At 34.0% G+C, this 22973-nt stretch overlaps 1 protein-coding gene across 2 annotated transcripts in view; it reads right to left on the bottom strand.

Annotated features, from left to right (window-relative positions):
- Nucleotides 1-22582, bottom strand: part of LOC128211259 (proprotein convertase subtilisin/kexin type 5-like) — a 48440-nt gene extending 25858 nt beyond the window's left edge. For both annotated transcript variants that reach the window (XM_052915839.1, XM_052915840.1), the window contains exons 1-2: nucleotides 22477-22582; nucleotides 16486-16623 (exon numbers count right to left, since the gene is read on the bottom strand). In XM_052915839.1, the coding sequence (XP_052771799.1) occupies nucleotides 16486-16623; nucleotides 22477-22510 (172 nt within the window). In that variant the 5' untranslated portion in view covers nucleotides 22511-22582. The remainder of the gene's footprint in view (nucleotides 1-16485; nucleotides 16624-22476) is intronic.
- Between the last annotated feature and the right edge of the window lie 391 nt (nucleotides 22583-22973).

Genomic DNA, 22973 nt, shown 5'->3' with positions numbered 1-22973 from the left:
AGTGTATAAAACAAAATAAATAAAACATATGTACAAGATGTAAAACTGAGTTGACAAAACAGTTGTATAATGACTGTCAATTATCAATCAAAGCATACAAAGAACCCATGGCTAGAAACATAGGTATAATGGTGTGACATTGTTGTCAGTACTATTGAATGTCACGTCAATGCATATGTCTCAGCTTTACCTAAAGGGTGACAAAGACTGAAAACATAAACACATTTTTTTTTATTTTTAAGTTCAGTTGTTACTTCATGCTTACCTCAAAGACTCGAAAGCGAAACGCGAGGAAAATATGCCTGTAACATGTCATGTTTTCGAGCAAGTTCGAACTCCATTGCACTGTTTATGAACTTGATTTATTTATATGTTGTGGATGCGATATGGATAAATATTTCATCATAAAGCGATGATTATGGAATAATCCATGCCAGTAAATGTAGTTGACATCAGCTAACTGTATTTATTGCTAGTCGTTTACAAATGGTGTTTGTCGACAAAATGGTTTAACAATTTGGAGAGTGAGTTATTGCACTTGCGATGTGAGTTGCGCTGAGAGATATGCCAGCTCAGTGAGACTGAAGTTTCCCTACAATGGGATTCACGGCAAGTCTATGCAGCAACAAACTCACGCGCTTAAAAGGGTCTCACTGATTGTCTAGCTCTGACATAAATGGTAAACTCCAAAATTGAATGTACCATGTATATCGTATGACAGGAAATGCATGTTGACATCAGCTAGCTGCTATTATTGCTTTTTATTGCCGCATGGTTTTCGACGACGACAAAAGGTTAACACAATTTGAAATAGGAGTTATTGCACTTGCGACGTGAGTTGCGCTGAGAGATATGCCACCTCAGTGAGACTGAAGTTTCTTGCATACCGGACTTGTGTTTCCGGTCATGTGATCAGTGCTGGAAAAACTCCCCATGTAAGATGAGTCACGTGCAACAACGCGCCACTTCTTTTTTCATTTATTGTATGGTTTATGGAAAAGAATATTATGCCAATTCAATAAAGCACAATCAAATAATATGTTTGCAAGACTTTTAATTAAAATTGAACATAATTAATCATTAAAAACGCTATTTTTAGTTATTCAAAATTACTGCGCTATATGACGTCAGTAAACAACGTCGCATGCGCTTTTTGGTGTAATTGTACAAACGTTTGTTTTCAACATCATTTTTTCCACAAATTGATAAATTTAGATATGCAAGAAATATATCAATCATGTGTTTCCGGTTCGGATCGAAAAATGCGGCCGCGATTATTGCTTATTATTGGCCCATGGTTTTCGACGACGACAAAAGGTTACCGCAATTTGAAAAAGGAGTTATTGCACTTGCGACGTGAGTTGCGCTGAGAGATATGCCACCTCAGTGAGACTAAAGTTTCCCTACAAACGGGTCTCTGCAGCAACAAACTTGCACCCAATCACTTCAAAAGGTATGATATGTTTCCCAGAGAAGACACAGCAAGGCACGAGCAAAAATGATACAAAATGTTAAAAAAAATTCAAATACACATTCAATGAACAAAAAGGCATACAAAAAACACATAACATCTAAAATGACAATGATTTTTTTTTTTGTACCAGACAATGGCGCACAGTAAATCCACAACACACAATTAAATGCGCCTAGGCATGAATTTGATCTTACTCCATATAATAGAAAATTTTCGTTTGCTAATTTGCAACTGTATCATTTGCATATTATATTTTCCCAAACAGACTATTACTCATATCGACATATAGACGATGCATATATGGACATGTTGAATAAACGTTAAATAAATGTTCTTTCTATTCTATGACTATGCACCTTGGTATACGTTGAATTAAAATTATGTTCTGATTATTCATTTTGTGAGTTACATAAGGTGACTATGACACTGCCAATCCACCAGCCCGCTCGTTCAACGACACGAGCCATTCAAATAACTTGTTTTCCCTATATAAAAATGTGGTTAAGAATAAAGAAATGTGCCTGTCAAAATGAATTAGAAGTAAAATTAAAAAAAAAACAATCAAAGGACATAATTTGTATCTAGAGTAAAAATAGAGTTATGTGACCTTAATGAATAATGGTCGTCATTAATTGTGTGAAGTATTAAGTACATTGAATGAGAGTACTCTTGATGGTATATCCAACTTGCCCTAAAACATTAACCTGCTCTAAAACCTTAACCTTAGTCACTCAGGGGCCATAATTTGTATAAAGGTTAATATGGAGTTATGTATCCTCATTGTGTTATGGTCCTGAACAATTGTGTGAAGTATTAAGTCAATTGAATGAAGGGTATAGAAGTTATTAATACATATTCTATCCTGCACTTATGCACCAGTCATTTGTAACACCGGCCCCCCCAGGTCCGGGGAAAAGCGGGGACTTTGACTTTCGGTCCAGCCTAGCCCAGGCAAAGTCTCCGCCCTGCGGGGACGATCTGTTGGTAAAACCCCCGCCAAAAGCCCCGCACCCAAGGGACCCTAGATAAGGCCAATTTCCCGCTATATTTGGTGTGAAGACAAAACCACCGCAGTCACCCGGCACTGCGGGGCCACCTGGAAAGTAAAAACACAGCCCTTTTCCCCGGCTATCCCCGGTATACCCCCGGACCTGGGGGGCCGTGGTTACAATTGACTGGTGCATTAAACATTTACAGAAGTTCAAGAGTCAATCAGGGGCCATATTTTGTATAAAGGATAATATGGAGTTATCTTACCTCATTATGTGATGGCCGTGAACAACTATCTGAAGTATTAAGTCAATTGAAAGAAGGGTATTGGACTTATGAGTGAAAATCCAAACTTGTCCTAAAAATATAACCACACGCCATTGCCGGCGCCTGGGCGAGTAGTAGACCTCCTTATTCCTCTAATAGTCTAGCTAATAAAATGCATATGTGATTGATCTACCGTCATTCAAATTACCAAGGGGTCCTGGCCCCAATTTCTCGAAACTTCTTAAGTCTCTGGATTAAGCTAAACCCACTATTTTTGTCTTTCAGTATTTTGCGTTTTATATACTTTTTCAATTGTTTTAATACTCAAAATAAGAATTATCATTACGATTATCACAATAAACAATTTTTGATATGTAAAAAAATCTCTATCAGCATGTATTTTGTCTAATTGAAATAAGCATCTTAAGCCTATGAATCTTAAGAAGTTTCGAGATATTAGGGCCTGGTAACTACCCTTACAAGTTTAAAACAGCACTTTTGACAAACTGCATTTCAGAGTCCATATCACCAAGTCTGTCTATATGTTTATAAGAATACTCTGGCACCAAATCCATAAGGCATGTGAACACAAAGTATTCTCTACACACATGTAGTTGGTTTTTGAATGTTTGAAAGCTTGACGTACACCGCTTAATTGAGAATGCATATAAAGTAACTCGGTTAGGTTTTACTGTACATAGTGAGTGAACGTGAAAAAACAACGCACCTTGAGGTCATCATTGCAGAATGTGTTCATTTTTGGACTAGGGCACTTGTGGCCTAGTTCATAGCCGTAATCGCGATGTCTGCATTTTCAAGCCGAATCTGGGGGTTCACTGACGTAATGTATTCATACGCTGTATTTTGATTGGATTGCCGTTAGCAAATTTGAATAATCAAAGTAGTACCAGAACTGATTACAATGAAAACATCCAATAAAAATAGTTCTCCTAACAAGACAAGCTAATTGTATGTTCTTTTAATGAAGCACAAGAAATGGGTACGTAGCGAGTGAGTTAATCGGGTTAACTACATGAATGTTCTTGCATACGGTCAGATTAAATGCAATAAGAATATGAACATATTGGAAAAGTATGCATCGACATTTTCCGTTCAAAGCTCTTGATTGATAGACTGGTAGCCGCTTTCTCTTTTATCTGAAAAGAGACCAGTATCAGCTAACCACGGTGCCCGTCGCGCATTCGAAATGTCTTGTGGGTACGTAAAACGAATCAAGCTTGCGGTCTAAGTAGTGAACAACCAAGAGATTTGTTGTTGTTTTTTTAAAAAAAGTATTGTTATCCTTTGTATAGAATGTTGGTATTAATTTATTAACAGGGCTGTTCTTTTTTTCGACATAATTTGCATGTTGCCGTGACATTTTCTTTTTAAATACAAAGTTTATTTTTTAACTAATCATTGCATGTCACTCAGCACTTTTTTAAATACAGCATGATTTTTGGTATTGATTGTTTAAATACTATTAATGTAAAATAAAAAACCATATGCTGCGTACCTGTATAACGTTATAACTTGTGTTCTTGGGGAAAAGTAAATTCGGGTACCAGTCTACTGTATTGACTCATTCACTCTGATCAGAGCGGTCGAATGATTCACACATGTACATGTTATCACTACTTACGGATGCTGATGATGTGAATTTTATACGTGTTATATTGAAGAAATTTATCAATAAAGTCGCCATTGAATGATTACCACCATCAAACGGATTTATTGTCATCTAACCGTGGATAGCATGTTTTATTTGACATGTAGAATTTCAAGCAATACAAGTTCGTTTGATAAAATCATGTGATTTCAATTTTGCAAAATGGAGATAAAGAAATATCAAATATGCGCATACTTATTTATGAAGTTTCATTCTAAATGAAGCCAAATGTATGAATATGTGCATAGCATCTGGCTTATGAATATGATGAGTGTTTACCTATGTGCATAGAAATGTCTTGGAGCCATTCTCAGTGTAAGTACATTTTGTTCAATGACATTGTGTGATAAACCATCGCCATTTGCCTGTTCACTTTTGATTTCTACTCTTATTATGCACCAGTCAATTGTTACCACCCCCTCGGGGTATACTAGGGAAAATGGCAGAGTTTTCACCTTTCAGCGGTGTCCCCGCAGTGCCTGATGATTGCGTTGATTTTGTCTTCCCACAAAATATAGCGGGGAATTACCCTTACCTAAGATCCTTGGGGTGCGAGGTTATTTGGCAGGGATTTTACCACCAGTTCGTTCCCGCAGGGTAGGGCAGGGATTTTATAGGGGATTGGTTGGACTGAAAGTCAAAGTATTCCCCAGACCTGGAAGGGGGGGGGGGGCGGGCGTGGTTACATTTGACTGGTGCATAAAGTTCTTTTTCTGAAGACGCTTTGAGCTCACTTTTTGTTTTCCTCGCCAAGAATGAAAATCAGTAATCACCCAATGTTGTGGCATAGTGAAGTAATGAAGATTTAACCTCACAACAGTCTTTCTCAAATGCTGTCCAGGCTTTTTTATGCTTAAGAATAACTTACCTGAAGATGTCAGACCAGAAATCATCTTGGCATGAGATTGGATTACTATGGATCAACATGCACCAGTCAATTGTAACCAGGGCCCCCACATCCGGGGGTATACCGGGGAAATGGGCCGTGTTTTTACCTTTCAGGTGGCCCCGCAGTATCGGGTCTTCGTGGAAAATACAGTGCGGATGTGGCTTAACCTAATGTCCCTTGGTTGAGGGGGGGGATTTGGTGGGGACTTTGCCATCAGATCATCCCTGCAGGCCGGGGATTTTAGCTTGGGTTGGCTGGACCGAAAGTAAAAGTCCCCGTTATTCCCTGGACCGGGGGGGGGGGGGGGGTGCATGGTTACAATTAATTGACTAATGCATAAGCTTGCGTATACATACAGATTCAGTGTTTTGGTGCACAGTTGACATATAACTAATTACTTATTAGAAGTTAAGAATATATATTTATTTATATAAGTTATACTTTGCAATCTAAATCATAGATTTGAAAAAGGTAACCTGTATCAATAAATGCAATTATACATAAATAACTGTGCAAATCTTTATGAATCATCCAAATATGAGTACCTTGCAGGGTCTATGTTATTTTTTTAAAAATCATACTAATTAAGGGAGCTTTCAAGATTAGCTTTCCAATCGCATACACAATGCAGTTTGAAACCTTGATAATTCAAACAAATCTTGGTTGCAGACCATTACTATTAAATATTTGATAAGTCACAGACATTATAAGGTACATTTTAAATGGGCTGTACTCAGTTAATAATGAAAAAGAAAAAACTTTCTTTTTTATAGAAACCTGACATTAACTTGGTATCGATGTGTACAATTAATGCATTGAAACTTACTAACTGATGATGCACATAGTTTACAAATGATTTATTAATAGCAGTTATTTCGTGTTTTTCCATTAAAAAAAGATTACTAAGTACATTGTATGTCTACCGAGTATAATTCATTCCTTATGCGTAATCTGCCGTTGATGTTATTACGTGATTTAAGCGAGTTAGGTATATATCTGGAAATTCCACCCAGTCTTCATAGCATAGTGGATTCGACACTGCACTGCAATTATTTTACATTTTGGTATTTTATTTACAATAACGATATCAAAGAGTAAAATAGTTTATTAAAAAATTGTCCTTAGATTCCTTAAAGAAAAAAATCCAACTTTTTTGGTGCCATTCTGGTGTACAGTCCCTTTAATAAACAACAGGTGAAGCCAATGCTGTATTAAATTTGAGACAGACAAAAGAAGACGGTACAAAGTTCAACAAGTGTGACAAATTTGAGAATACCCGGTACCTTACGTAATTTATAAATATTCATGCGATTCAGACAATTTAAATGCTAGAAATCACAAAAAAAACATTCCCTTGAATTATTCCTGTCATAGTTTAAACTCAAAATCAAATTTCAATGCACAGCATTTGAAATAATTTTAAACAGATGAAAAACTGTAATTTTTAAAAATCACAATACATTGTTTATCTTTTATGTGACCTAACATTAATATAAAAATGTATTCAGATCATAATTTAGAGACTTTTCTTGCACTTAAATGTGAACAAGTATGCATGGGATTGAACACTAAAAAAAAAACAAATTTCAATGAAATTAAATAAAACACAAAATATACAAAAAATGAAACTTTTTAGACTTTCAAAACTTTAACATTTATACTAAATACAGTTACATAAAATGATGAATACATTTGTAGGATTTGATATCCCACTAAATGTAACCGTCGGCTTCGTTCATTTTAAACTTTCTCTCAGTGATAAGGAATAAATTTTATTCACTGCAGTTGTTTTCTAACTTTATGAAAATAAGAACAATGGAAACAATGCATTTACTGTTGATCAGTGCAGATTGTGGGAGGTCATGGTTGATTTCACTGAACCACCAATAAGCCCTGCCGAAATTGGATTCTAATTGGTCAGTCAGGTGTTTTTGGTAGGCATGATTAGTATGAATCTTAATTTTAACCATCATTTATGAATGTTTACCAAATCATTGAATATTGAAATAACAAGCGAAATGTTAGTTTGAATGATGAAAGCCATGAAATATGTGAAGTATTCAAAAAGAGACCATTTTCCAGCTTGTGTAAGTATCGAGAAAATTATTAAGTAAACTTATTTATTGTTTATCTGGAAAATGTTGAAATCTCATGTTTAGGCTTGATTGCTATGTTATTGCAATATGTTTTATTCATTGCAATATTATATAATGTAAAACATTTTTATGTTGACTTAAGTTTGTAGATAAAAACTAATGGTATTGGTGATATGAGAATGATCTGGTAAGTCTTTAAAATCCCTTTTGGTATTGTGAGGATTTTGCTCCAGTCTTGATCAGTTTAGCTTTTAAAGATTTTCAAAGTAACTGCAAAACAAGTCCAGCTGCCTAGAAAGACTATGTCAAACCCTGACCAGATAAAATTTCTAGTGTTTTCAAATTAACACCTTGGCAATGGTTTTATCATAACATAGGATATTAATGCTAGTGGTTTTAAAGAAAATGCTAGTGTTTTTGTATTCGGAATGATATATCATAAGTGGCACTAAATTGAACATAATTTATAGTTCTCATTGATAAAACACATAGCCCCAAGTACATGTTGATCTAAGATTTAAGGCTTGGATGGAGTCAGGTCAAGAAAATTGCATGTAACATTGTCAATACATGTACTTTCCAACGCAAAAACTGTTTGTTTATTCAAGTATATAATGCACACCAAGGAAATGCAGTTTTGCTTAACCAGCTCAATTGACATCATGAGTTGGACTTTAAATTGCATCAATTAAAGGCACATCTAGATAACAAAATTATTCAAACTCTGATTTAGCAACCTTATCATAGTTTAATATATGAACTACTTTTGCGAAATGAAAGCTTTTTTAGATTTACAAGGACGGGTAAAAGTATTTGTAGTAAAGAAAATGTACTGCAACACCTGATACATGGTTGCCTAGGAATCTTACAAATTCTAGGCACTCCAAATGTTACAGTTCTATTCAATTCGGAGTGCCTGAAATGAAAGCTTCTTGATTCTACATTCAACATCTTTCTGTATGACCAATGACCAGGAGAATCATGAACCTACAACCATTTGCAACTATTGATATAGGGAGCTATCAGGACAGAGACAGAGGACAATACAAGAATGGCCTACTGTTGCATATATTGATGTATTTTACAAATATTATCCAAAGTATGGCCCTGTGGTTTAAAGCTCCCCTGAAAAAGAGGTGACAGGTTTTCTATATAGGATATAATTACATCATTGAAAATCTTCTCTGAAACTGCAAATAACAAATCTTTGATATAAAATGATTTAATCAAATTAAACAAGTATGTGTACTTTGGTTAACATACACCAACCACGTAAATTAATTTGTTTAGGTCTGATTTAACGACATTGAGATTTTCAAAAGAACTATGACTTTATCTGCTTAAACACTTAAGCCCCCCCCCCCCTCCCTCTACCCACACTTTTAAAATTTCCTTTGCAGCTTGCAAGCAGTTTTAGTCTAAAGTTCAAGCTAGCCCATTAAACAGTGACCCCTTGTGATGTGAGCCAATTTGTTTAATGCTTAGAACATGGTTATCAACATTCCCCTAAATGAAGCCCTAGTCCATCAGTGCTTTCAGCACTTTGATTAATAACAAGAGTGAACAGAACATAAATGCAATATATTTGAATGAACACACTTTTATATATACTGACATACTGACAATTGTGCTCAAGCCATGCTAAGGTATTAATTTTGCTACAAACATTCATAACACAGTTCTAACTTTGATCTATCAACAAGCGCTTTCATTAGGTTCTGCGAATTCACACCTTTTTACCAAACAGGTGAATTTTAACATATCACATTCTCAAGCCTCAAGGTGTTGAGCCAATTTTAAATTCCACATTTGCTTTCAACTTTTCCCCTAATATTTGTCGCCTTTCTTTTTAAAAGCAAATGCCCTTAGATAGATATATATTAAACTATTAATATACCAAGAACAATACGAATAACTGATAAAACATACATGGATATAAATAGTAAACACTGATGTGCAATGTATTATTGAACTGCATTGCATTAAGAAATAAATATTCAGACTTCAGATGTTTCTCTCATACACTGCATACTCTTACTTGTTACCTTCGTGTAAATACAAGATTTAATTTCTGGTTCACAGGAGCATTCCGTTTTGAACCAGAACGCCATTGGGGTTCAATACACATCGTATTATAGTCATCAGTTACAGCATGGTTCCAAGTACTGACCGCACAATAAGAATCTGTCACAGCGGGGTGTCATTACTGATAGGTAACAGACATGGACCAATATCTCACAATGACATGTCCATATCGATATTGAGACGAGAATTGCATGTATGAATTTAAATGGTATGCTTTAGGATATAAAATCTTATATTATGCCTTTATTCATGAAGTACGCTTTCCTATCATGACCAATGTTAAAATGATGTTGATGATTCGTATTTACGTGCAGTGATGGTATTTAAGTGAAATTGTATTATTTGTAATTCTTTCTTCACGAGATTGTGCAATGAAACATAGCAAGCAATCCCACAAAACTGTTGAGACACATACAAATCGTCATGATACACATAAGAACAATTGTATTATCAACTCCCGCTTGATACCAATTATTCACCTTTCTCGACACACAACTTGTTCACAATACACAATTATTATTTTTATTGATTAACTTAATTAGCACCCTTTTTATATACACGTTCAAAGGCGCTTTCAACGATATAAACTGATAACTATTTACAAGCAATAGCAATAAAAAAATAAGACAGCTATTTAACAATCAATGTACGACATACTAAAAATAAGAAAATCAATACAAAAATATAATGTGATATTGAACTACTAGTTTGAAGTTAAATCCTTAAATATTAATATCTACAATAACAAAATAACTCCAGCCCGTGTAAAGTACACAACTTCTGTCTTTATCTTTATTACCGTCTGCTGTCTTATCAGATCTCACATTTGAGTGTCTTGCTGTGCAGTACCGTGCGGTGCCGTCCAATACAGTACAATTTTCATAAAAGAAATTGAATGAACAAAGCATGTTATCATACTTCGTTGATTTTGATTACGTTTAAGTCACCCCAACCCCCCTCCACTGACTCCCCTTCCCCTCTCAAACTACAACTACGTCATACAAGTGATGACACAATGAAGTAATTAATCCCGGCGTACAAACCACCTCGCATACTCTATTGTATTTACTTATGAACATAAAAAGGGTGCCGGGTTTTACTACCCCCCCCCCCCCCCCAATACGACTACGTGTGGCATACAAGCGATGAACACAATGAATTAGATCATCCCGGCATAAAAACCAAGTCGCATACTCTATTGTAGTTACTTTTGAAAATGAAAGGGGGTTCCGGGTTTTTGCCCCCACCACCTCATTTGACTCCCACTGCCCTCTCAAACCACGAACAACTACCGCATACAAGCCATAAACACAATGCAGATTTGAAGCAATGGCGTAAGAACCTCCTCGCATACTCTTCTTTTGTATGAAATTATGTAAATGAAAGGGGGTCCCGGGTTTTAGTCACCACGACCCCCACCCCTCCTCCGACTTCTCCACCCCTCTCCAACCTCCAACAATTACGGCATACAACATTCGAACACAATAAAGTATTAAAGCCGGGCGTATAAAAGAAAACGATATATACCTATGAAAATGAAAGGGGATTTCGGTCTTTACCAGGATTTCGGTAATTACACCGACCGGTATTTTTTGTGTTATTTGTTTCCTTCAAAAATATACATTTAAAGCTGCACTCTCACAGATTTACCATTTTAACAACTTTTTTATTTTTTGTCTCAGAAAGAGCAAATTTTTGCGTAAAAATCTGCAAACCAATGATATAAGATTGCTGACAAAAAATCAGATCATAGATTTTCATATATCTCTCCGTTTCATGGCTTAAACCGTTACTAACAGTTTAAGAAACAAGAGGGCCAAATGGCCCTGAATTGCTCACCTGACATATATTGCACATTGGTTTGATAAGAAATCTGGATGGTTCAAAGTAGTTAAGGTTTTTTAGAAGTCTGGAATAAGCTAGGACTTATGGAGTATATCAAGTAAGAGGATGATATGTTGAACAGTGATGATAACATGGAGTCTTTGAACCCACAGAATTAAGTGGATTAAGATATAAATTTAATTGCATAACATGTCTATAATAGATATTTTGATATCTATACCAGTTTTTTCCACTTATTTTGATTAGGGTTCAGATGAAAACAAACACAGGGGGGGGGGGGGGGGGGGGTCGATCGTTATGATCAAAATTTTTATGAAATAACGTCATAAATAAAACCACAAACTTACCGGAAGGCACGAACTTATAGGATACATTGATAAAGAACGTAATGCTATAAAATTATGAACATTTAAGACTTACTTCGCATTTTCCATGTCTCTGAAAGCATGGTGACTTTCTGCTCTCCAAGAAACAAGGGTTTCGTAACCTGTTTCTGTTTGTACTGTCGCTCCAAAGAACTGACTTCCATTTCTGCTCGTTTTAAGAGGCGACACTTTGTGAATATAACCAACAACGTCAGGACAACTCTCTGGTTTCTTGTTTGTTTGCGCCATTGTTTTGATAGCAAAACGTTTGCCGAAAACCCATTTACTCAGTAACTATTTTCTATAGTACTACGCTCAAATAAGTAGGAAATTAACCTGACTGACATTCCTATGTGCTTCATGCAATCCCATGAGTTTTACCCTTCACACAAAAACACCAAAAAAGCCAGATTGTGTATATTTTGTAAATATAAGTCAAAAAGGATAAAAAAAAAATGTTGTCCGACTGTGTGATTGGAAAAAGATATTAAACACGCTTTGCGTTGCGAATAAATGTTTGTAGATTTTTTAGATGTTCATGTGTATATGTAAACTATATATGGAAATCATTCAAGTGTTAAATATTTATGCTGAATGGTTTTTGTCTTTGAAAAAATATTGCATATTTTTGTATTTTCTTGAAATATTTTTTTGCTATATATGAAAATTAACACATTCAGTATTTGCAGTATAAAAGAAGTAAAAGTGTATTTTGTATATATGTTTATGTTTTCTATTACTAAATTTGAACAAGATATCTAAAAAAATCTGCAAGTTTAAAAAAGATAGGCGTTAAATTCTGAGAAAGCCTAAATCAATCTGGCGCTGGCTGTAATTTTCTGTGACATATTTGGTGTTGAAATGGTTCACAAAACAGTGTAGGTTTTTTGTAAATTCTCTTCCAGAACTTAGATGTTTACCAAGGCCAATCATGTAGTCATTGCAAGAGTGATAGCTGTAGTTTATATTTGATTGCACTAAATGCCTATATTCATTTTGTGTGTTATTTTTCAAGTCACCTTGTCTAGTAATTTCCATGGCATGAGATATGACAATGTATTTTAAATGAGAATTATTTTTAACCAAGTTTTCCTAAGGGAAAAGTGGAAAACCTATTTAATAGATTTGGATATTGGCCAGGCAGGTGTCTGTGACCATTGGCGCTTGTGTCCAGGCTTTTACTTTAGCCATGCAAAGGGTATTTTGAAAAAAAACTGGAAAACTGTGGTTTTGATCGAGTTCTCTCATTTATTAAATAGTTTAAAGAAATACATTTGCTTGATCTCAAATAGCATTTGTTTGATCTCAAAACTTAATATTTGTATAGAATTATCTTTTAGTGTTATCATTCTTTCACTGGATGTTATCCTTGTTCTGTTTACAATATCATTGTTTAGTTTATAAGTGAATAAAATGTGAGCAAAAGTGAGTTAAATGACTATAGATATTTGTTCGCTCTTCGCTCGCTCCTCTTTTTTGCTAAATGCAAAACAAATATTTTTATTATTATTTCGCTCGCTCGCCTCATTATTTTTTGGAAAAAATCTGATGGATAAGTCATCAATCTGGTGAGGCCTAATGAATACAATATTAGGCAAAATACACTCCAGCCAAACCTGTTCCATGAACATTCCCCAAGTAAAAGAAATCAAAAGCCAAAAAAACGACTACATTCAATAACAAAATCGTCATTCCCGAAGGTTACAAAAATAATTTCCCACACTCCATTTAAATCCCCTGCCCAGAAAAAGGTCGAAATATCTTTATCCAGAAGAAATCAGGAAATAATAAGAAGCACTGACAAATCAATTGACTGCCAAGAAAATGACCTACCCTTGTTAGATGATTATAAGTATCTGGCCTTTCGTGTAAGATAGGTTCATCCCAACCCGAGAGTAGAGTGTTATGTGTAAACAAGGTTCACTGAGTTTCCGCAACACACCCTGCGCGATCGAGTGTTTGGATAAGCCATCTTAGAGGAGTGGCCATGGTAGATGCTTTTTCTCCCACCTCAGTTAAACAGAATAAAGTTAAAACATATTTTTTCGCTGGAACTTTTTTTGCATAATGAAATAATTCGTGTATAGATATGTCATAATTTGTGGATGTCATAGATATGCGCGCAGTGATTTATAATATGTTGATAGTCAAATCATTCTCTAAATACATGTAGATCTGAGGAGTGTGCAGTATTATTTCTTGAATGCAGTGTGAAAACATTATTTTCGTGCCATTTGATGCGAGAAATGATTTATTTGGATATTTAATAATGTTATAAGACAAGGTTTCTATGTCGCTACAGACGACAATCTTCAACAAGAGAGGCAATTGCGTGAGGACAATAGAAAAATAGTTCAATATGGGTATTTTTTAGCATTAGCAATAAAAGGATGTACAGCATGGCCAAATATTTGGATCTCCTAATCTGGGGTGTGTGAAACTGATAGCTTTGATGTCATAGCAGAAAATATCACCAACAAGACACCCAATGTGATATCACAAACCTCGAATTGTGATGATATAGACTGCTCTACAATACATTTCCTGTTTGAAAAAAAAAAAACACTCAAGATTTTTTTTTAAAAATGCTCTTAACTTAGTGCAAGCTTAATGCACGCTTAAAGCACTTAAACAGACTTAAAAAGCTCAATAAAATACAGCTATTTTAAAAAACCCAGATCATTTTGTCATGTGTGTACAAATTTCCAATGTATTATGATTTCAAAGTTGAATATACAAAGGCCATGCAAAAACAAATGGAATATGATTGTATATAATTTTACGTAAACAACATCAAGACTATAAATGTACTATGCAATCATATAATATATCATATAACTTAGAGGGGTTGAAAATTTACATTACAAGTGCGAAGATTCGAATAATTTCACTCAAAGGATTTGACTCATATCATGAAAAAATGATAAGTAGTTTATAATGACGTCACATACAAATAAAATGGATCCAACTAGTAGCACATGTTATTAAAGAATGATATAGTTCAATGCTTTAATCATTAATTGTACATTTAAACACTTAAGTTATTTAAAGTAAATGTTTGGGTAAATGTTTGGACAAATGCAAGTTCAATCATTTCTTGACTGTTGACTGTTGATTTTCTTGACTGTTGACTTTCTTTTACTGGAGGATGTACATGGAAAGGGGTTGGCTGGAGCATATCTTGCCTTCCATTTGAATGTATTCATTACTTCATCAATTTAATCTATCCACCTTTAGTTAACATTTGGTGAAACATAAGTGGGCCGATGCCATCTCATACAGAGGGACAATGAGTATTTGGGACTTATCCCCATGGACACATATTTAACATTTTAAAATCTATCAAATGGATGGATATAAATTCATTTCATGAAAAAAAGATCATTTAGAATAACAAAAAAAAATCAATTATCATGAAAAGATACAACGCAAAAGCCAAAATATCATTCACTGGCAGCTCTGATGATAAAGAAATGAAACATAACTGTTCTTGATTAATTTAAGGTATCTGACATACAAATAGGATTGTGAGTTTCTAGCCATTGGCAATAATATTAAATATTTCAATATCATTTGAAAGGAAAGTGCTTGTTAATAACTTATACGTGAAATAAAGACGGATAAAACTGATTGCAGTTTGTAGTTTAATTCTTTTTTAAACTGAAACATGACATGAAATTTGAAATCTTTCGACACCAAAAAAGATTGTGAAATTTTTTTCAGTATTAATTTACTTGTTATTGGAAGAATAATACTGCTTAAGCTGGCCATATGTGTTGTTAATACCATATTCAACAATTATTAACACGTTCTCTGCAAAAAATAACTACATTTAAACATTGTTAATCCAAAATCGTGGGAATCAAGATAAAAACTTTGGATTAATTGACGATATTTAGGATCAACAATTATTAGAAATACAATAAGCGTTTGCGAGTTATTGGTTACGTAAAACATTTAGTTGTAAAGATTGCATGTTGGCTACACATTACCAACTTGTTGCATCGTTCAGTATCCATACACTGTAAATAAACTTAGTTAAGTCAGAATCATTTGGATTTCTTTTTTTAAATTTGAATTAAACAGAGAAGAAACGAAAAATAATTCGCAATAGCGATCATTTTACATAAACGGTGTTTAAATGTATAGTTAAATAAATGCATGACATTTAAAAACTCAGACTTTTGTCAGAAGTGAATACTGCCCCAAACCTTTTAAGTGGGTTCAGGGGCTTAGGCCTAAAAAAAATAATTGCTTGGTTAGGGTTACATCCTTTTCAAAAATAGGTAGGGTAGGTAGGCTTTTCTTTTTTTTTATTAGGCTTTATATAAGAATGTCATTTTCATCATTGGAGAATGGCGTTAAAGTTATCTTCTATATAAACATTTAAGGTTTTAAACTTCATATTGAAAAGCAAAAAAAAAAAAAAAAAAAAAAAATATTTTTTTTTTTTTAGTTTTTCATTTTTTTTTTCAAACTGACTATAAAAACGGTAGGGTCGGCGCCTATTCCGTAGGTAGGGTCGGGTAACCTGAACCACATCTTGTTGTTTTTAGGCCTTATTCCCCTGTTGAAAATCATTTTAAAGCCATTTATATCTTTTTCGAGGTACTTCGGAGTACTTTGTAATGCCAAAAGACCAGCATAATTTTTTTTTTTACAAATATAAAGAAAACTCGAAAGCTCTCAACCCTGATTTCAGGATTAATCTTGAACTTTATCATTCATTAATAAGTAAGAGTCCAAGACACATGTACAGAGTCAAACATTATTTTTATTTACTAATTTTTTCCACAAAGACATACCTTGATCAGCAAAGTATCCTGGATCACAGGCCCTACAGGACAATGATGAGTTGCACTCTTTTAAGTTTGACAGGTATGAAGCTGTAACCTCAACTGGTGTATACATGTTGAAAATCAAAACAGCCACCATAAGCACAGCTGAAAAAGGTTAATAAAAATTCAGAGAAACAGACAAAATATTCTTGAGAATATAATTTAATCATAAGCATACATGTACTATCAATCCAGAAAATAAAACTGCCTTTAACCCTTTACTACATGTAAACCTAAGCCATTTCAGGCTGCCAGTGTATGGCTTATCATTTCATATCAGTACCCCTACTTCATAGGAGATTATTGATATTATTGGAATTTTAACCCTCATGTATTACAAACCTATTTACTTAGTATTTCCTTTGGTTAAATTAATAAGTCATCAATGTAAAGTTTATAGGGAATTAAATTTCCAATCCAGTCATATAAATTTTATTTTGTTATCTAAATTATTTCCGCATAATATTCATAAATAAACAGAAAAATATGTCAAATTTGAAGAAAATTAATTTTGATTACACTTTTATTTATCAAACATAACACAAAATATTATATAAACAACATATTTTTATAATTCATTTAATGCAACCTGAATTGAAACAAAGATGGACAGAATTAAAAATAATTCACAACAAAGAAGCACGGTATATTTATATATATGAAACAGAAGAAAAAAAAAGTTGATCAACAGTCACAGTACGAATAACTTTCGGTTATTAAACACTACAATGAACAAATAAAGTTATTATTCAACTACTAAATGAGGCCTGCATGTTGTTGTTTACTAAATTTATATCGTTTATTGCCTGGCCAGGTATTGTCATAATTGGGTTTGATTTTAAAAATCCTCATTTCTCGTATCCTTGTGTGCGTGACGCCGAGGTCCGAATTCGCCATCTCGACGTCATACTCAAACTCATTTTAATCGAAGCCAGAATGTTACGATTCGTCAGACAAACACTGAAATATAAATGACATTATTCAGGAATGTTGTTTTAAACTGAAGTTAACAAGGGCAGAAATTAGCTCTACATTGCATTCTTGTGTATTCGAAAACACGTGTTTCAACAGCTGAGCGATGTTAAATTGGGTCATGTCAAAGTTTAACAATAGGGATAGTCATTATTTCATAACACATTTGTACTTACTTTCAATTTGTAGAAGCAGATGCGCATTTTTATGACCGGATTAGCGAAACAAAAGTGACACATATGTCCCATATAATGATTTATGGCCTTTGTTTATACAAGCCAGATGAGTTTTTGTTTATCCAACATGGCCGACATTTTGACACGTTTCCGAACCATGACCTGTGACGTCAGGCGCGTGATCAATAAAATATAGTTGTATTATTGGTAGTTAATTATAACTTGCAGTATTGTGTAAATTTCCACGAGGAAAACGAGAAAGGAATGCCCACAAACCTGCGCAGTCAACGTTTTACGCATCTTTGATACCAGTGACCTTATTTCGCGATTTTCCGAAATTCTTTAAATAGTAACATAGTTTTTTTTAGTGCATTGTATTTATCGATGTTTATACTTCATGAATATGAATTTATAGCGAATACACAAGCATCAGGTATGAAAATAAATGCCCCTACATTACGAATACGTAGGCTTACGTATCTATGAAGCTATCGATAAAACTTTAAGATCCGTATCTATGAAGCTATGGATAGATAAGTAAAATTGTGTATCTATGAAGTAAAGGGTTAAACTACCTTCAACATGGTAAGTATGTAGATAAGTATTTAATCTTCTTGAATAACTGGTTATTTTGAATTGTTTATAGAAATTTCTTGTGTCCTATTAAATTAATGCATTAACTTCTGTTAGTGTAAAAAATCTCACAAAAACATTATAATGTTTCACATGTATGATGGACAGATAAAAAAAAACACGACTATAGGGCACGTGCAAAAGCCGGTAAACAAGGCTCCCAGTGTGCCCTATGGTCTGTCTTTTTAACAAGGGAATGATACTTTTCCTTGCATAACTAAAACTTTATATTTTACTAAAATTTGGTGTTATGCATAGGTCATCCCAATATAGTGTATAATTGTTATTTTTAAAGACAGTTGGAAAGAGAAGAAAATGAAAACTATTAAAGTATTAATATGATCTCTTGCATAAAATTCTTGTAATTTAAACAAAAACTACATACAAGAAACATGATCACTTGTAAAAAACTCTTTAAAATTCTTCCAATCCCTAACGTCTGAACGGATTTGTGCCAAAACAGTGTTGTTTTTTAAAATATTGAAATTGTGTTTAGAGAAGTATTTTATGTTTGAAATAGATAATAACGGTTTAAATTCATATTTCAACGTGTAAGTTCAAAGATATTTTGCACAAAACAAGCAATAAATGCATTAAAACAAAAGATTTACCGTTCCAATAAAAAGAAACTTAACTGACATAGACAACAATGCCAAGCGTAAACACTTGACCATCTCTGCCAAGCTTCGAGATAGACCTCGTAAATACAATTGTAACAACTCGGCCATGGCCGAAGTGTTCAAATTGTTGTAAAACTGTGAACCGCAGCCTTGCAGGTGCCCTTCATGTATATATCGTTATGTTTTGATGGTATGAAATGAAGAAAAAACGCATCATTATAATTTGTTGGGTATTTTTTTTTTTGTGTACGGAACTAATATAAAATAACATTATCAGGTAATATTTCTTGTTTTTATGATATTCTATTGACGCAATATGCTTTTACACAGAATCCCCATCAGAATAACTACCCACTTTTGATACAAAACAATTCCTACGTGACGGATTTGCCATTTCAAAAATCGTAAAAAAAAATCCATCTATGTACAATTATTTGGTCTACGAGTCCGTATAAACAGCCGCTTCAGAGTCTTTGATGATTTTTGTTTTGGCGACTACGCGTCCATATTCCACTTCTTGTTTTCCTAGCCAAGAATGACAGATCCCAGCGCTAAGTATATTGAGCGGAAAGATAACGGGCACCTGCTAGATAGTTAAAAAATGGCTATGCTTTGTTGACAGATCGATCTGAATTTGTATTTCATAACACCTAAGTGTAATAAGAGAAAGGTATTGGTAGCAAGGTCGGACGCTTCCGCTCATGCCCGGAGTTATATCTGTCAACATTGTAAACATGCCTTTTTGTAAAAGTAAAACGTGTATGTTAAATGTTTGTAATATTGTAAACGTTATCGTTTATCAATAAAACAAAGCTCAATTGTCATAAATAAACCAAAAATATTGTCTGCAGTCTCTTAAATGAGATGATATTGATTAAGAAATCACGCATAACCTACGTGACATTTGCATTTGTCCGCACAAATCTGGGAAATCCCAAGCTCAACCTATTTTCGGAAAATAAGTCATTTATATCATCCAATCAAATGTTTTTCTTACAGCAAACCTCTTGTCAAGGTAAGAGGCTTCATAAGGGGATATGATGGTATGGCCCGATTACATTTCGAAAATCGAAAATATGACTTTGATGCCCAAAATGAAAAGCCTCAACTTTGACAAGCCATTTGGACATCTAAATATAAATATGAATACTGGTGAACAGTTCAGTCCATTTCTAAAATCATTTGTTTGTATTTTCCGTGAAATAGAATAGTCCAAAACGCTGGCGCAAACTGGCACAAAGGAGATCTTTTGACCCACCTCTCAATACGTGAATCATGACTTCCAGCGGTTGCTTTCCTTTACTACTCTCCATAAGAAAGCAATATGGCGGTTATCTGAAAACATGCTTGGCTACGAAAAAGCTTTAGTGGAAAATTCAATACTGAGCCCTTGTCAAGAGTTTAGATTTAGTTTATTGTTAACATGAGAGGTAAATGCATGGTCCATTGAATTACGAGATCCATGTATCACTGTTTAATCTGTTAATTTCTGGTTTCTCAGCTGGATAAACAAAATCCGCGAAAAAATTTCCAAAGAAAATTTCTACGATGACTTTTTATTTTCAGCATGTGTCTCCGGTGTGTTTTGGAAACCCCAATTGTGTTCTAGTGCTAATATTTCATTAGCTTGATGCTGGTAGAACACGGCACACGAACCTCGACCCCCCCCCCCCCCCCCCCCCCCAATACTAATACAGTAATAGGCCTAACATCACCTGGAGAAAAGTCAAAAATGGTCAAGATTGATAAAAAATGATTTTTTTTTTAACTTTTATTTCCAATGTTTCATTTGATTTACCTGCTCTATCTTACACTTTTTACAACTTTGCTCTTGAGAATATATCAGAAGCCCCGCCTGGAAATCTGTATACCTACCAGCTTGACAGAGATTTAGAGGCAGGAGAACTTGAAATACTTGTTTAAAGGTATCAGTTAGTTTAACTTCAGTCAAAATATGCATTCATATAGACAATTTTGAGCAGGACCATAACTGGTGCAATAACTGCAAAATCTGACAGAGAGAATGCAGCAATGGTGCATTTTCAAGTATCCGATTGTCTGGTACAGATGTGTCAATAAAAGTTCTGAAGCATACTTTTCTTATTCTACTATAAAATACCTTTAAAATGAAGTATCACAATACAGCATTCCCCAAAGATTTATGTGTAGCTGTTGTGTTTTTATTTAACAATGCAGTGTTAAATATTGTGGAGTTACAAAATACAGCATTTTCCAAAATATTTTGTCCGACCTCACTAGTATTGGCTTAAAATAAACTATGTGTAACTTTTGTGTTTTTATTTAACAATGCAGTGTTAAATATTGTGGAGTTACAATTCAAGTCAAGTCAAGTCAAGTCAATATTTATTTATTGTCAGGTACTATCATCAACAGTTTAACATAAGCTATGAATAGCTTTTGACCGACATTATAAATAAATAGCATAATTTATGTAACTTATATATCACACACATCAGTTCATGCAAATAATAATATTCAGTATGTACACTTGAAACAAATAAATAATTCTTATAGTAAAATCACAAAAACATATTTGGCAGTTGAAAGACATTAGACAATATATAGAATGTAGGTAGCATAATTTATAGCATAAGTTAATCGAAAATACGAATCACAAGGTAATACGACAATGCATTTAGCATGGGAAATAAAACAAAAGAAGTCACAATTAATTAACATGATTTAAATCAAAGACACATTGAAAGATAGTCCACCTAAATGGCCGTCAACGAGTCTTTTGACGATTTTTTAATATGGCAGACTCGTGACGTCCACCATCCCAGCAAAAAGTAGCAAGCGGTCCTTGCGCAGAGAATCCTCGCGGCCACAATTTTGAAATTATCTCCGTTATAAATTCAAATCTCTACGAAAATATTATTGCCTACTATTAAACACATATTAAGTTATGTCAGTATGCCCAAAAAACATGTTAAGTTATCATAAAACACTTACAAGTGTCGATTGTTTATCAAGTATCCTGATATCGGTAAATCTGGGACAAATCTGACTGGTTGTGTACATGTATAACGGTATTTGTGACCCATCATATATTAATGTGAAAATAACAACTCTAATGACAAATTTAATCCAGTTCAGATCACTGTCGGATAAAAATTGAACAACTTTGTCATTATTATTCAACATCAATGCATATTATTTCAGTACATCATTTCGCCCGTTGTTAAATGGTAGAGAGTTGTAGCGTTACAGGGATACATAAGAAATGTCAAAATAATGAAAAAAAGTATCCTGATCGCTCATTATTGTAGCGAATTGAAAGAGACCAGCTGCCTAGGCAGTCTAAGCTCGCGAGGTCCCATCCAACATAAATTAAAGAATATATTTTACATTGGTATGAATAAGTCGACTTGTGGCGTTAAGGGAACAAAATGAATATATCCTAATGTTAAAAAAAATTCCCTAAACGCGCATTAATGTGGCTATTGGACTACATAATGTAAAAGAGCACGATTATGTGGTCATCAAGGTAGGTATCATGTGGAATTTGTTTGATAACTATTGTTTTAATTTTCTACCTTTGAATATTTCGGTAAAAAGTATTTTACTCATCGTAAAACCTCTGTTCTGCCTAGTTTCATTTTAGAAGTAGGTCTTCGTCTACCATTTTGATATCATGTGACTGCTAGACTAAAGGAAGCAACTGAAAAAAATAGCCGCAAGAAATTTGACAGGCTACACACCACTAAACAATTAGTACCATGTTACTGCCTTAGCATGCTGACACACGGTATAATACGTGTACATGTAACTAACATCTGTGGTAGGCTTCATTTATGTTCATGAATTTGTTGCGTTATAATGCACATATAATTTGTCGTGTTAACAAGCAATCCCCTTATAGCAATTGGTAAAAAATGCCCACAATGAAATTCAGTGACTCATTAATCCGTGACTATGAATGAACGTCAAAAGTTAAGGGGTGGGGGCACGTTTGTAACGTAATAACGTCGTTTTTTGACGTCGTTTTCATTAATTTTGATCTTGTCAATCATTATTTACTGATATGAAAACT

This window comes from Mya arenaria, chromosome 12 (genome assembly GCF_026914265.1).
Source record: "Mya arenaria isolate MELC-2E11 chromosome 12, ASM2691426v1".
NCBI classification, from domain to species: domain Eukaryota; kingdom Metazoa; phylum Mollusca; class Bivalvia; order Myida; family Myidae; genus Mya; species Mya arenaria.
Note: the sequence above shows the minus strand (reverse complement) of the source record. Positions and strands in the feature narration are given on the sequence as shown.